The sequence below is a fragment of the Apostichopus japonicus genome, chromosome 10, assembly GCF_037975245.1.
Source record: "Apostichopus japonicus isolate 1M-3 chromosome 10, ASM3797524v1, whole genome shotgun sequence".
Classification (NCBI taxonomy): domain Eukaryota; kingdom Metazoa; phylum Echinodermata; class Holothuroidea; order Aspidochirotida; family Stichopodidae; genus Apostichopus; species Apostichopus japonicus.
Window position 1 is genome coordinate 16,949,329 of NC_092570.1, and position 16,370 is coordinate 16,965,698.

The 16,370-nt window shown below is 35.7% G+C and overlaps 1 protein-coding gene across 1 annotated transcript; it reads right to left on the bottom strand.

Annotated features, from left to right (window-relative positions):
• Nucleotides 1-1,831: 1,831 nt before the first annotated feature.
• On the bottom strand, nucleotides 1,832-15,755 carry LOC139975389 (uncharacterized). The gene is made up of 8 exons (XM_071983328.1): nucleotides 15,534-15,755; nucleotides 14,884-15,062; nucleotides 13,530-13,632; nucleotides 12,954-13,020; nucleotides 10,817-11,119; nucleotides 9,673-9,800; nucleotides 8,839-8,929; nucleotides 1,832-7,782 (listed from the first exon to the last, which is right to left on the bottom strand). The coding sequence occupies exons 1-8, from the start codon at nucleotides 15,543-15,545 to the stop codon at nucleotides 7,694-7,696; spliced, it is 972 nt and encodes a 323-aa protein (XP_071839429.1). The 5' UTR covers nucleotides 15,546-15,755; the 3' UTR covers nucleotides 1,832-7,693.
• Between the last annotated feature and the right edge of the window lie 615 nt (nucleotides 15,756-16,370).

The window sequence follows — 16,370 nt, forward strand, 5'->3', positions numbered from 1 at the left end:
TACGTATACGATTAGCGTTAATGGCATAATCCTAGTATAGCTATATATACTTGCATGTAATTCTCGTTAGTCTTGTCAATAAAACTAGATTTTTTTTCGTATCAATGCTGACTTTTTTTTAAGCCCCAAACTGGTCACCTAGCTTTATCAGTTGTAATTGTGCCACTTTTCTCTGTACCATTTTCATCTAGATAAGAAAAAACACACCAAGGGCACAGAGCGCGGGTTGAAGTTAGCGTGTATATATGTTTTATGAAATTGTTCTTTTTCGTAAAACAAAGTGGCACCAACTTGCCGATAAATTTACTGGAGTGTCCAAATTTTATCATTTGCACCCCACAATTTTTGCCTTTTCATTGAGATTGTTCCAAAGTTTGTTTTCAGAAGAAAAAATTACAAAGATGAGCCGCACAATTTTTGTTCTAATATTTGAAACTTTTTTAGTGTTTTCAATAAATTGTGATAGCATAATGCTGACTTTAACCGCTTTAAGTTGTAGCAATGAATGCAATTCGTTACTCGTTACGTGTGTCGCAAAAGAAAACCGTGTACACTGTGGATATCTAGGGGTCAATCCTTATTGGTCGGAGGGGGTGGGGTATAAGGGGGAGGCATCCGAGGAGCCAATGACAACGCTTTCAGTCACTTTTGGATGTAATCATATATAATGATGAAATCGACCAGGGATTATCAACGAATCATCCTCAATAAATCTCTGTATATCACGGAGGTGTCGTATTGTCAATGTATTTGATTGACTGCAATGTAACCCATAAATAAGAAAAAATATCAAGGCATTTTCTATATAAGGTTTATATTATAGAAAAACTATATGTTTTACTTGCAGGGTTAAGGGGATAACATACGGCATTGGAAACTTTCAAGAAATTAGTGTAACCCAGCTTTTAGTGTTTAAGAAAGAAGGAAAAAAAAAACTAAAAACGAACTATCAAATAACGTGCATACTTTGTAGATGCTTTTGTGAGTTCGGACATTTAACCTCGCAAGAAAACATTTTGCACCAAAGTCCGGCAAAGTGGGAGATGATAATTTTTTTCTTCTGCTTTTCGATGATACTGTAGGTATGTATGTAGGTTGGTGTAGGTAGAAGGAACTAGGTAATTAATATGTAGGAAGGTATATAATAGCAAGCTACGAAGGTAAGTAGGTAGGTATTTAGGTAGATGGAACTAGGTTTGCAATAGTTAGGTATGTGGTAGGCAGGTATATGTAGAAGGAACTATAGAAAGGTATGTGGTATTATTAATAAGAAAATTGTTGGAAACTAGAAGACAAATACGATGGTTGGTCATTTACAAACTTGAACAATTGTACTGAGCGGAATTGCAAAGGGAATTAACTAGTTATATTTATATATGGCTTACGGTCCTATATATGTAGTGAATCAAAAAAACATATAATGTAACCGTAATGATGCTCCTTGCAAATATGTGTAATGCACATGTCTACGTGCAACAATATTGTTCGTATAGGGAAAATAACAATTTTAAGGTCTCCTGACAGCTGTACGATCATACTATACACGTACTATCTGAGCTGACGCAACGTATTGAAACGGGCTGGGGGCGTTATGACGTCACCCGTACTTGGACGAACAGCTGTAACGCTTACAAAGGTATACCATGGCACCATCAAGTAAACACGCTATAGAAGCATCTCTTAAAGGACCCAAATCGTCAGTGACAACAATTTTGGGACTCGGTGTATGCCGAAATGAAACCTTGAGAATACAAAACAAATTCACATGACATGAAAAAACCGTGCGAATCTTAAAATCTTTACAAAAAATTATTAAAACCAAACTAAATAATTCTTCGTTTTTTTTTGTACGATTGTAAACACATCCAAATCAATATATAGCTGTACCACATTGTCGCCCGTGAAGGCTACCTTTTGGGTATTTTGAAAAGTCGCAACGTGACTTATACGGTATTATTGCGCATAATTTTTTCAAACTTTTCCAAAAGACAAGATCTCTCGTTGAGAATTGGAAATTGTAAGCTCAAAATATTTTTTTTTTGTGGGGGGGGGACTTTTTTAGAATGCATGAATGAATCATAATAGTATTATAATAGTAAAAGAAGTCTCAATCAGTACTGAAAGGTTGATCATTAATTAACATTAATTAACATTAAAGGTTGAACATTAATTCCTCACCTTTGTTTTCTGGGTGCAGAATGTGCCATTTGGAAGCAGGTTGCAACCACCCCTTGATTTCATCTGGAATAATTGTTCATTTTTTCGGTTTTCTTAGTCAATAGTTTCTGCTGGTTTATAATTTCCTTCCGTATTATCGTTTTTTTTTTTTTTTTATACATTTTAAATTTATGAGAGCTCCCAGGTTTGTACACATTAGCTAACTGAAGTATGTATACTAATATATGTTATTTTAAGCATGTGGATTTGACTTATTAACAAATGCATGAAATTACTATTTTCTTGGCGTCTTGCTCATCTTTTTGTGTTTTTGTATATTAGTTTTGGTTACTTGCCATGAGCAGGCAAGTAACATAGGAAATCAAGTTTGGGTGTGTATGGGTGTGTATTTGACGCCCTAGCTTGTAAACACGATATCTCAAGATAAGTCACCTATGCAGTTCTCATGTTTGGCATGTGGCTTCCCCATACTTTTGGCCATCTATTTTGTTTCGGGCGGAGGTCAAATCTCACTTGTGGTCAGCAAGGGGCAAAATGTGAACATCTCAAAAACGCTGTATTTATTTATAACCTGAACATTAAAGGAGCTCATATATGCATAGTAGGATAGGGCTTCTGCAGTGTAAAGTGTTTAAACAATTTGGTGTAATTCAGAGTTTATTTTAGGTCACCAGGGGTCAAAACTTGAATTCCTTGTAAACTGGATATCCCCACATAGGAAACTGTATTGGCTCTCAAAAACATGTGGCTTCCCTATGTGCAAGTACTCTATCGTTTGGGTGAAGGTCAAAGGTTAATTGGGGTTATAAATGGTCACACTCTGTAAAGCCTTACAAACACAAACCCTTATACAAACACAAACCCTGTAAACACGACGTTCCAAAATAGGTTACATCACATAGCTCATATTTGGCATGTGCCTTTCGTGTAGTGATTACAAGAACCCTATTAATTTGGGTGGAATTTAAATGTTATTTGGGGTCAGCAGGGGTCCAAATATCAAGAGTACTATATCTTGTGAACTTTACCTTCAAAAGATATTTTATATGCATGGTAGATTACCCAAAGGATAAGTAACATTGATCCATAGTTTGGTGTAGGTGAAAGCTCATTTAATGTTCGTAGAAGTCAAACCCTATACGAAATCTGTTAAAGTCAGGCCACTGTTAAGATAGTGAAAATTATGCTGATTTTGAGGTCCCCCATATGTAGTTAGAACCTCCTTGCTGTTTTAGGTGGAGGTCAAAGGTCGGCTTGGGTACATAGAGTATATGAACTTCAGCCAAGGTTAGCATGCAAACTACTCTTGTGCTACATATGTAATGTATATAAAGGCAAGTTACCGCTAGGAGGAGTTTCCCTCTGGATTTAGTATCCTAATTCTCATTATCATCTCTCTACACAACACTAACAATCTTCCCCTCCCCCTCCCCCTTCCCCCTTCATAGAGCCTTCAGAAAAATATCGATGAAACTGTGGTTCAGTCTTCTGACCAAATGCGTTGTAGTGGAAGCATTTTCTGCTCGAAACTTCAACAAACTGAGTAGATCTAATTAATTTTTTTATGCCGATAGGGCGATTCGTATTTGTGCATCACGTCTGTGGAACGCCATGCCAGCCAGCCATCCGTCTTTACTCACTTTTTTAAAAATATTTTAGTATCAATTTAAAAACTGATCATTTTATCATATAGACTATACTAAAATAACTCATTTTTTTTCTATTGCTTGAACCTGTTTTATATTGTTTTCGTTCATTTTATTGATATATTTTTCTTTCCTGATTTTGCTTTGACTATTAGCCAATATCACCTTTCATTACTCTTATGTATCTTAAATTTGTACTTTAAGATGTTTGCTGTTGTCCCATATGTAAAGACCCATATGTAAAGATCCATATGTACAGGCCCTTTGCAAAGGCCCATATGTAAAGATCCATATGTAAAGATCCATATGTACAGGCCCTTTGTAAATGCCCATATGTAAAGATCCATATGTAAAGGCCCATGTGTAAAGGTACGTATATGATTATGCAGATATTCATTAAGTTTATTAATTTCTGAACATTGTTCGGAACATATCTAATTCATTTGGTTCTGGAATCAATTGCACAAAGGATGTTGTATGAAAACTGGGGATTTTTTTATCTTTAAAGTAATACTTATATAGTATTATTTAGAGGCCACACTTCATACTTCACAAAAATCTGCATCGTCAATATTGAAAACTAATACTTACTGAACAAACGTTAAGAAAGATAGAGCCTGTTTACGAAAACCAGATAAATTTATCACAAAAAAAAAATAGTACCACTTTATGAACTGCGACACGTAAAAAAATAGTACCACTCTATGAACTGCGACACGTAAAAAAATAGTACCACTATATGAACTGCGACACGTAAAAAAATAGTACCACTATATGAACTGCGACACGTAAAAAAATAGTACCACTATATGAACTGCGACACGTAAAAAAATAGTACCACTATATGAACTGCGACACGTAAAAAAATAGTACCACTATATGAACTGCGACACGTGTATATACTGTATTACATAGTACATTGCACTGGTTGGCATACTCCTATTAGAGTCTATATCCATCCGCCCTAATGTTCCCAGAAAAAGTGCTAAAATGCAGCAGGAAAACATAGTTAATGATATGTTATCAATCAAGATATGATTTTGCATGTTGAAGAGCATGACTGGAAGTACATGTGGTGCAAACATTTGGTCAATTGAGGCAATTTTAGACCCATTTAGGCTTCCCAGGAGCAGCGTACGAAAATTGTTTACTTCACTGAGTGAGGAGGTTAGTTTACATGTGACGAAAACTTCAGACTCTGGTAGCAAACAATATACCTGCATGGTCATGATACGGAAGGGTGATGGTGCCATGAAAGGCCAACTTGTCAGCTATCCGGTGATGGGTATGCGTTTAGCTAGTGAGAACGTCGATCTAGGCTTAGAGACCACATTACGTTTGTGAGTTAGTGTGTTAGTCAATGTGGCTTTTAATGGGAGTATATGCTACCTTAGCAACCTTTCAACCAGATCATGCGCAGTATATCTAATTCCTTTTCCAAGGGACTCGTGATAGTCACATGACGCAACACGTCATTTATGATACGATTGCAGTCTCGGTATAAGCGGACTGGGCTGTTTCTATGGTGGCTTTTCTTAAAAAAACGAATTCCCTGTTTTTACAAGAGTCCAGCGTGATAAAAACAATCTTTCGATGGTTGTATATTTCACTTTTGTTCAAGTGTGACGTATCAGTTTCTCTCTAAAAAGAAGTGGTTTCGCTCTGTAAGACCTCTACGAAAAGAATGGATTCACTCCTCGAAAGAACCGTGGTTACTGTCAAAGAATGAATTCACAGTCTCTGGAATCAAGTGTGTAAGTTCCAAGTGGAGGCGTGGCAAACTCAAATGCGCATGCCCTGATGACGTCAAATCTAGCCGATGAGGCTATTTCTCCACACTTAAGCCATATGAGGGATTTTTTTTTTGAAAGCCACTTTTTAACAATAATATTGTCGAGACATAGATATTGCATGCTTCATGTGCTGAAATAAAATTTATACAAGAAAGGTTATACAAGAAAAAAAAAAGGCAGTAGGGAAAAATATCTTTTCTTCGCTTTAATAAAGCATATGCATCTGTAAACGTTTATTCTCGAATCACTGTTGCAATGCAGTTACTTATCATTTCATTATTACTGCCTCCTGAGAAATTCCTTCCATACGTTTATCTTATTTCCAGTAAATAGTTACGCCTCTCTGTGTTAATATGTTTGCTCCAAAAAGATATAAAAACATTAATTTATTTACACGACATAATTCCCCAAAAATATTGATATAATCATGGTGATAAAATTAATAGAGTTGATATCAGCATATCATCTGCAAAGACGAGAGAAAAGGCGAGCAAAAAAAATGGTAAAATAAACTTGAATATTTACAAAATACGTAGGCTAATATTGCCAATAAATGTTTTTCCTTGTTCAGTCACCGTTTCAATTATAATTCTGTCGAAGTTTGTCTAACATTATGTAAGTATTAACATAGATATTCGTTTCTTTTTTTTCTTTGCCCGAGGCGAAAGAAATCTGTGTGACTGTGGATAAAGGTGGTGGCATTTGAAGCAATGGGGCTTAGCAATCGGGAGGTTCGGGGTTCGATTCCCGGCCGGGTCATAATAGTAAGGTGGGTTTTTTTCATCCAAGAGCAATCTACGGTTTTCCCATCTGAAATGACTTTCTACATTTAAAAGATTCCAAATTTGAGTTAAAATGTTGAATTGGAAGCCACCCGACGTGTAAGTTGTAATCCATAAGCCCTTGCGGGTTTCTCCCACATTGTGGTCGCTTAAGCGTTGTAAAAATAACTGCTGATTATTATTATTGATTATTATTGTGATAGCATGTGTGTGTGTCTGTTTATGAATGTGACACTTGCTTGTAAACACCGTAACTCAAAGAGTTCATGGTGGATTATATTCATACTTAGAATGTAGATTCAACTTGGTGAGTGCAAAATAAAAAACTCGAAATTGGTAAAGGTCAAATTTATATAAGGTCAGCATGTCTGAAATCTGCTTCAAAGAGTTGATCTTCCTGTGCTGGGTTCAACTTTGAAGTTTAACTGCTCAATTAAAGACTCAAGCGGCCCTCTTCAGTTTTAACACACTGGGCTTCAAGGGGTCAACAGGTTATCTCAAATGGGCTCAAACTTGGCCTTATTCTCAGTGCTTTATAAAATATAGATGACTTAAATCGGCTTTGGCAGTAATTTGTGAAAATATGTACCAGTGTATACACAATGTCATGTTACGCTAATTTATTAATTAAAGGGGTTGTTGATGGCAGAGCAATTATTAGCTAGCTCGAAATTGGTGAAAGAAACTGTCCATTTGCTCATATACATCTGCACGTCTATAGTTCACATAGGGAGACTGTTCTTTCAGGATATTGACACATTTGGGAATGACACAAAAATTCTGTCAAAATCTTATAACCAGTAAATAAATGTTATGCCCATACAGGGGAGTGCTACAAAATAAAGGGAAACACATCTCTGACCTTTGTTAATTCTCACTAATTATAACTATTGGACAAGTTTAGTTCACTTCCTGTACACTTAGTCAGATATAGTATATGTGAAATTTTCAGCAAATTGTATATGGCAGGAAATCACAAAGGCTTAATTTGGCTTACGAAGTTAGACAAAAGCCGATCATCCGAGGTTACAATCAAATTCATCCCTACCTTATTAATATGCTAGTATAAATAGTATAACAAAAATCATTTAAAAGGTCGTGGTTTGTCACAAAGTCAATATCACAACGACTTTTTGTATTATGTAGACCGATAAGTTAATGGTCAAGTCAAACATTTAATGTTGTCATTATATAATATATTTACATTTTTACATGGATGAAAGTTGCCCACGTGTAATGTTCTTATCATGTGCACCTGGCAACAATTATACACTTGCAGTCTTAAGTAACTCTTTCACGATACTTGAAATTCACATGCCTTTTCGATGCCCCCAAGATGAATTATGTCCCCGTCCACGGTCCAGTAGGTTACATTACCGTTTGCTGTAACATATAAAGAAGAAAATCACCGACAGTGAAATAAAAAATGCGTTGAGGTAACTTCTGATTACGTAATATGTTTATCTGTTAGAAATACCATATATTATGCATACTGAAACACTGATACATGTGCAAAAACAATATGGTAGGTATTCTACATTGACAAGTGAATTTAATGTCAAAACTTCAATGTCTTTAATAGTTTGTGGCAGGTAAAGACAGTTTTGAAATGAGAATATTGCAAAAACCAATGGTTTAGCTTTAGTCTGTAACATAAAATAAGTCAGATATAAAGCTAACAATTTGGCATTTTACTACGGCGATATAGGGTGCACGGTATTACTTACAAAGCTTTCAAAATGTTCACAGTTTGACCTCTGCCGACCTCAAATGAATTTAAAAAAAAAACAGACTGCAAAACTCCAAAAAGAGTACCGTTGTGGGCTTTCTATATAAGAATGTCGTTTCTAAAAAAAACATCTGTCAATAATCAACCTGCCTTTGACTTTAAGCAAAGCTAACAATCGGTGGGAATGTATACCGCATCCAATTGATCGAAACAATATTTACATAGCTCGATCAAATTGAGTTAAAGGGCTATTCCGGTGGCTGCAGTTGACTGCTTGACAAACACAAAAATGGAAATGCTATGCAGCTTCGTGTCAAAACCACATCTTCATAACGTTTTGTTTGATAAAGATTTTCAAATTTGGCATATATTTCGTAAATGTATCTGACAACAGCAGAATGAATGATGTCATTACGGCAATAATTTTGTTTTTCTTCGTAATATCAACTTCCCTTATTCACAGAGGAAGTACGTAAAACTAAAAAATTGTTGCATTTTGATGACATTCTATAATACAGAGAACATTGACAGCTAAGCAAAGATTCCAAAGGTACCGCATTTCAGGGATAAAACTAACAGCCTGGAATGTTTCTTTAACTTGAAGTGAAGTCTTACCGTGCTGTCATATAAAGATCTCTTTAATATTTTGGTTTTAAAACTTAATACTATAAATACGTTACGTTTCATTTGAAATGTATAGATATACGTACCGTCTTCGTGTGTGATATGATATAAGTTGCTGGTTGTCGTCTTGAGAATGAACATTTCATCTGTAGGTAACAATGGACTATTATTCCATGGCTGGGTGCGAAAAGAAAGAGCACCATGATAGAGAAATACACAAAAAAACAAAATAAAGAAAATATAAACATTGAACTTAAGTTTGTTGTCCCAGTGAAGCTTGATTTTATGAGCATAGTTTGTTTACTCTGCATTTGAAAGGTACCCTGCACATATCCACTCCCTATGCCACATCTTTCCACCTCCCCACTTCGTTCCTATACTGCCGCTACCCCACCCCCTTTTTCCCCTCCCCGGCCCACAAGGGCGTAGGAACCGGGGGCTGGGGGCGCCAGCCCCCCCCCCCCCGTGAAAAATATGGAGGGGCGGAAGTATCATTCCGCCCCCCCCCCCCCCGCTTCGCAAGTCAGAAAACCCCTTTTTCATTCCCAAATGAGAAAAAAATCTCATTTGTAACACCAAATTGCATCAAAGGCCAGGTGAAAATGCGAAATTATTTACAAAATGGAGTGGGTGGGTTGAAGTGTGCTATATTGCACCAAATTGCATCTGAGGCCACCTGGAAATGCAAAAAAAAATTCCCCCAGGCCAGCCTTCAGTTTTCAGCCCCCCACACAAAAGTACCTTCCTACGCCACTGCCGTCCCATAAATAACATTGAGTGGTGTTTTCTTGGCTTCCAAACTTGCAAAGATATGTTAACAATGAAATTCCAGTTTGCCTTGCATTCTTCGTCGTGTTAGACTAACAAATGAAGAACTATGGATGAATATGATGACTGGATGTAGGTCTTACAAAACTTACTTCAATTGTTATGTTGGATCCGTCCTTAACGATTTTATTACTCGGGTAATCCACAGGAACGAAGTTTACCCCTTCTTCCCCAATCTTTGGACCTTCTTGTTGATTGTATATGTACATCTGGAATATCTCTGACGAGCAAATAAAAAATACTGAAAGCATATAGTTTAATTTCCATTTTTTGTGCCAAGAGATGTAATACAAAATGTAAAAGATCATTTATTTGGATGACTAAAAAATATCAAAGGAAGGATTTCTAAGCCATAAAAGTTAGATTCGTTTTCAAAACAAATATCAAAATCTCAACTATATAAAGATATACGGTGGATATGCATAACGTTATCCTAATTTGCATGCAAATCTCTGGTTGCTGTGAGGGTATGAGAATACTTAACAGCTGATGGAACCAATTTTGACAAAGTTTTAAGCCTTATACTGTGTATCGGTGACTTTAGTGAGGAAAAAAATACTGATTTTGTCCATCTTTCTATAGTTTGAACTTAAATGTATCATCGCGTTCGAAATATTTTGGAAGAAAAATGAACATGTTTCGACTATATATAACATATAGACATGCTTAAATGTCATTCTGGTACGAAATTGAGATATTGTATTCAATTAATGGAAATATCGAACGGTGGGTGTTAATAAAATCTTCGATCATGTCAGGAAGTGATGCACTTTTCAGCATTTCTCGTGGATTTAGTCAAATGACGCAATGTCTAAGACAAAGTCTTAAGTTGTTACATATTCCTCTGCAGAGAAATCACGCCGTGTAAAACTTCACTGGGAGATTCATAATTTTGAGAACGGGTACCTATCATAGACGGAGATTTCAGCATGGTGAATAGGTGCCTGTTCACATCATTCGGGTTGAGTTTGTCTGTTCTGATAGGGTTTCGGGGTGCAGCGTACTGGAAAAAAAAGTGAGCGGTCGTTTAGGAACCTTAAGCTAACGGAATCGTTTCTAAGATCAGAGTCTTAAATCGCTGACATATCTCAGCATAGAGCGCGACTTCTAAGGGGACGTTGAGTTTGATGCATTAGCGAACATTGAGAATCATTGCTTGCTTTGGCGGTTCTCCTGCATAAAAATATCACAACATGCGCAATCCTAATATATTATAGTAGCCTACAGTTTACTTACCACTCGTCCCAGGAGAATCGCTAAGAAAGAGTTTCGGCGAATTGTTTGGCAAATAATGGAGAGAAGAATTTGTTTTATCATACACGATTCTCACTTGACTCGCAGAAGCACTCCGAGAAGCCCCACTCATGTGTTTGCATGTGATGTCTGATTTATTCGGGATGACAAGGCGTCGATCATCGCCCATTATTGAAGGACATGATGTAACGATGGCGCATTGAAAGAGAGGACTCAGCACCTCCTTCCACTCACTGAGAGGCGTCCTCCAGTAGAATCCAAATTGATGAATAACCGGATAATCTCCTGCAAATTAGATTAATCGATCAATTATTGAAACCTTGTACATCATTTGTATATAATCGCGTGGCACCATACACGCAGTATGATAAGGAATCCGCACCTTTGTCAGCTCTTGGATTTTACCCAAATTCACCCATGTCAACGACCGTAAAGGCGTCTGCAGCCTTCCACTCTTCATTCATTTACATCCTTATATGAACCTCTACTTCCATCTGTCTACCTGTAACGTCCCAATCACATTACGCTCCCGATACTAGCACTATACACCCACGCATTATTTGGCAGTTGCACCCATAGCAACCTCAACTCCTTCCAACCGGTACCTAAAATGGGCACCTATGTAACTATATAAATGCACTGATATATGAATAACTGACGAGAGAACACTGATATCTAAAAACTAACCTATGACGACCTAAAGGCTCAGTAGTTCTTATAATATCAGACGTGGAACCCTCATAAACATAGTCTTTATCAGTCTAAATCAGTCTTTATATATATATATATATATATATATATATATATATATATATATATATATATATATATATATATATATATATATAACCGGTAAGGAAGGTCGTTATTCCACTGTAGGGGCTTGTCACATGTATCGAACAATACTAGTTCTGTTTTGGTGACGTATTTGCCCCGCTCTAGAGATCAAACATAATTTGATTTGATTTATTTATTTGATTTTCCAAAGATAATAAATGTATACATTTGGAGGTAAGTCCTCTAAAAATCCAATTCAGGCTTAACAAGGTAAAGGACTCCCAAGAAAGAAAGAAAGAAAGAAAGAAAGAAAGAAAGAAAGAAACAAACAAACAAAATACATATATACATAAATGAAAATATTATTAATTAATGCCAAGCAACCATAATGCCAACCAACTAAAGTATTCAAAGCCGGATCTCGAAAGAGATAAATTTAAACAGACTTTTGTTAATGAAATGGAGGGAAACAACAAAGGCAAATGAATATATATATTATTGAAATCGTAACGAGTTGAAATAACGTGAGTGAAATAACGTCCAGCCTCCAATGGGATATATCTATGTATATCTATATAGCTATATATATATATATATATATATATATATATATATATTTATATGGGATATATATAAGGGATATGTATATATGGGATATATATGTAATATTTATATATGGGATATATCTATATATATGGATATATATACATGGGATATTTATATATATGGGATATTTATATATATATATATATATGTATATATATATATATATATATATATATATATATATGTATATATATATATATATATATTAGTCATCGAAGTACTCATCAACGCGTTTTCCTATATACCAATACAATCAATTTTTAAATAGAAGAAAAGCTTGATGCAAATATTACTTGGAAGAATAAAGCCATTTCTGTGAGTGTGTAGCTATATAAATTACATCTCCTTGCTTCCATATGTCTCTATTGACAGACCGTATTGAAAGCACATTTCACTCACTGCAATACGGAAAATTCCATTTTCACATTCTAAACGTACGTGTAGTAAGGGCATCAGGACATAAAGATAACAGCGTTTGGCAAACACATGTATCGAACACGCTTCATGGTTTGGACTCCGACAGCTGTTACAGTGGACACTTATTCATAATGATGCATGCAGGTTATCTTGATAAATTATCCTGTTCTCTCAAGATGCTGATAAACAATGTAAATAAATGGGCGGAATTGCCTGATATATATATATATATATATATATATATATATAAATATATATATAGTCTTCAAAGTTTAATTCTATAGTCTAAGTCTAAAAAGACAGATATGACGTCATTTACCTTCCATGGTGACGTTGAACATCGCGATGAAAGGCACTGTTTCTTTTTGTAATTTCCTCCTCAATTCCTGCAGGAGAATATGACGGTCCTTTGTCAGTCTTTGGTTTTGTAGCCTCTCAGACTGCAGATAACTCATACAATCCCCACCCCTACCCCGTCCTATTGCACAATAGGTGCTTTCCCCTTCTACCAACCACCCCCCCCTTCCCCTTGCCCTAAAAGCTGGACAGTCATAATGATTGCATTGCATTTATGTATACCTGCAGTTAAATGAACAAAACACCAGATTTGAGTTTTTGTGTGTTCAAAACAAAGAGTTGGTGGTTAATATAAACAAAATTCTCATTCTGCGTAAACAATATGACATGCGATCAGGAGTAGCAAGTGACCGAGCGATATGGAAGAACAACAAGAACGCTGAAAATTTACTTTAAAAAAATGTGATAACGTTCGTTTCGCCGCTACGACATAGATATCGTATGGTAGAGCTTTTAAAGCCTGTTGCCATTTTGAGAACATCCTATATAGTAAATTTATAGTTTAATTAGCCAAACTTGCTCTGCTGCGCATACTCACCAGCATTACAAAGTTGCCACCTCTGATGATCTCCAAAATGGATCCAACTGTGCTTTTTTCATTTAACTGGATTTGATTCACAGAAATTAACTCATCTTTTTCTCTGTGAATTAAAATGAAGACCATCATTGCATTCGTCTGCTTCATGAATATCCATTCACCATTACATTCAATTAGCAATACTATATATTATAGTTACCAATGAGAAACTATTAGTGTAAAGCTAACGTATATGGTATGTACGTATATGATATGTGCGTACGGTATATGCTATGTACGGATATGGCTTGTACGTATATGGCAAGCCATGTGGGACAAACACCGCATAATATATCCGCGTATTAATTCGAATATATACGCGTATTAATTCGAAAATATATTTGTGTTGTACATGTGTAAAGTTTCGCTTTATGAAGCGATCTCGCGAGCCCGCCAAAACATTTATCGTTGGTATATGTACACAGCAAGAGCGGAAATGTGTTTTCGTGTATATTCTAATTAATCCGTGCATATATTGGATTTAAACCCCATATGTATTCTATTTAATACGTGTATATATTCGAATTAATACGTGTATATATTCGAATTAATACGTGTATATATTCGAATTAATACGTGTATATATTCGAATTAATACGCGGATATATTTGGGCCATATGATTGGCCAATAATATATACGCGTATATATTCCAATTAATACGCGTATAAATTACGATTAATACGCTGATATATTATGCAGTGTTTGTCCCACATGGCTTGCCATATACGTAGGCCTATATGGAATGCACGTATATGGTATGTACGTAAATGGTTTGTACGTATATGGTATGTACGTATGTGGTGTGTATGTATATGGTGTGTACGTATATGGTATGTAGTACGTATATTTAATACGTATATATGTTATGTATGTAAATGTTCTGTTCGTACATCGTATGAACGTATATCATTTGCATAATATGGTATGTGCGTATATTGTATGTATGCATATGGTATGTACGTATAGGCCTATGGTATATGATGAACGAAAAGTTTGATCTTAAATTGCTGACAAAGCTTTAGTAAATATGCTTTCTTACAAATAACCTTTTGCACAAAGTTAATTCGACACCCCTATTTACGTAAATCTTTAAGTTAGTTGAAGAAATCTCGAATATTTGTGGATATTACACGTAGTCAAAATCACATAAAATTTACAACCACCTTCAAATGCAGCTTTGAGAACCTAAATGTATTTCATTTCTTTCTGAAAGTACAAAAAAATGGTTGATTACAATAAATACTCTTAACTAAAATACGAATTTAGAACTATTTTTATTATGACGACAGAGAAATGGGAATTCACAAGATTCACCTTATTCCAGCGGAGTGAACAATTCCTCCACCAGTCACTTCCTCAAAGATAAATCTACGATTCCGTCGTCCCTTTGACTTGATGATCAGGGTAGCTCCGTATCTGACTAGTTCCTCCGGTTTAGTTGGATGAACACCTCGCAGTGAACGTTTTCTGTCAACTTCGGATATCTTGGAATTCTAGAGTCGTATATAGAAAGCAGTGAAAAATGTATATTTATTTACATAAACAAATCTACAGTCAGAGTACAAAACATGTGCACAAGGACACATACACACATATAATCCTTTTTGATCCCTACTTCAAAATGGCATGTCCCATCCCATCATAATGTGCCACTCTGTATCAAATTAATATCTTGTTTTCAGCCAACAGAAATTCATGCTTTGCTATCAGAAGAAAAGAAACACGATTAGAGGTATAGCTATAGATATTCTAGGAGTGTTAGCTCAATGGTTAACGCCGGTGCCTTCCAATCATAAGGTCTCCGGTTCGAGTCACTCCAAGATTAATGTATGTCGTCCAGTTACAGGGTCGTTGACAATTCATAATAATACATATGTTGAGGTGGTTGTGTGCCGATGCTAGCAACACTCAAGGCTCATTTATCAACAAATAAAATCCAATAGTTCATTATGGTTCTAACTTACCTGACCGCCCATCGTAGATACTGTGTGCAGGCTAAAACTTAGAAACGTCTCTCTTCTATACTGGTTACGTTTATTCCCTCCAAGTTAACACTGTTCAGTGGTGTATAGCCACCATGGAGAATGACAAATTTTACAATGTCTCGCTATTTATAGCAACTATATATATATATATATATTGTATTATAGTGCTGCATGATTTTGCAACGGACATCAATAACTATATTCTGTGTCCTTGCATGCATAGCGTCGAGCCATTCAGGGTTGCAAACTCACAAAGGAACAAATAATGCGAGATGACTCAAAAGAACTGTTATTATTCAGGTTCCTCTTATTTTGGAAATACCACTTTTTTCAACATTAGTATTATTTCTTGTGGGTTGAATGAATCTGAAGGTTATCTCGTAAACATGTTTCACCTACATATGAACTTCTTTGTTCTTTATTGTCAATACCAAACTGTAGCTAAAGATATGCTTTTTAAAAGGCAAATGTGCCTCAGATTGCACGATTTGACATTTTAACTTTGAATGCTTTCAAGAGTGAACTCCCATCCTCACATAGAAGTGATATTCAACGACCCCACAGCCTCTTTCGTAAAAATGTTTGATCCACCCTAAATGTTCATGCCCCTGCCAAACATAGTCGGGGAAATTTTTCCCCATTCCCTCGAGCTCTCCCCCATCTTTTGAAATCCTGTCTATGTTACTGTCCACATAATATACTACAAGGTCTAAATATATAAAATTATTCAATATAAATCAGAAGTCTCTGTGTCAGTGTCTAACCAATTAAATTGATTATATTATGGCAAAAATCATGATATCACAGAGACAATTA

Excerpts from the sequence above, each read along its gene's own strand:
- LOC139975389 (XM_071983328.1), bottom strand. Across the intron at positions 9,801-10,816 it reads CGATTCTCCTGGGACGAGTG|AGATATTCCAGATGTACATA; the intron begins GTAAGTAAACTG and ends TTTGCTCGTCAG. Across the intron at positions 7,783-8,838 it reads TCATATCACACACGAAGACG|CAAACGGTAATGTAACCTAC; the intron begins GTACGTATATCT and ends TATATGTTACAG.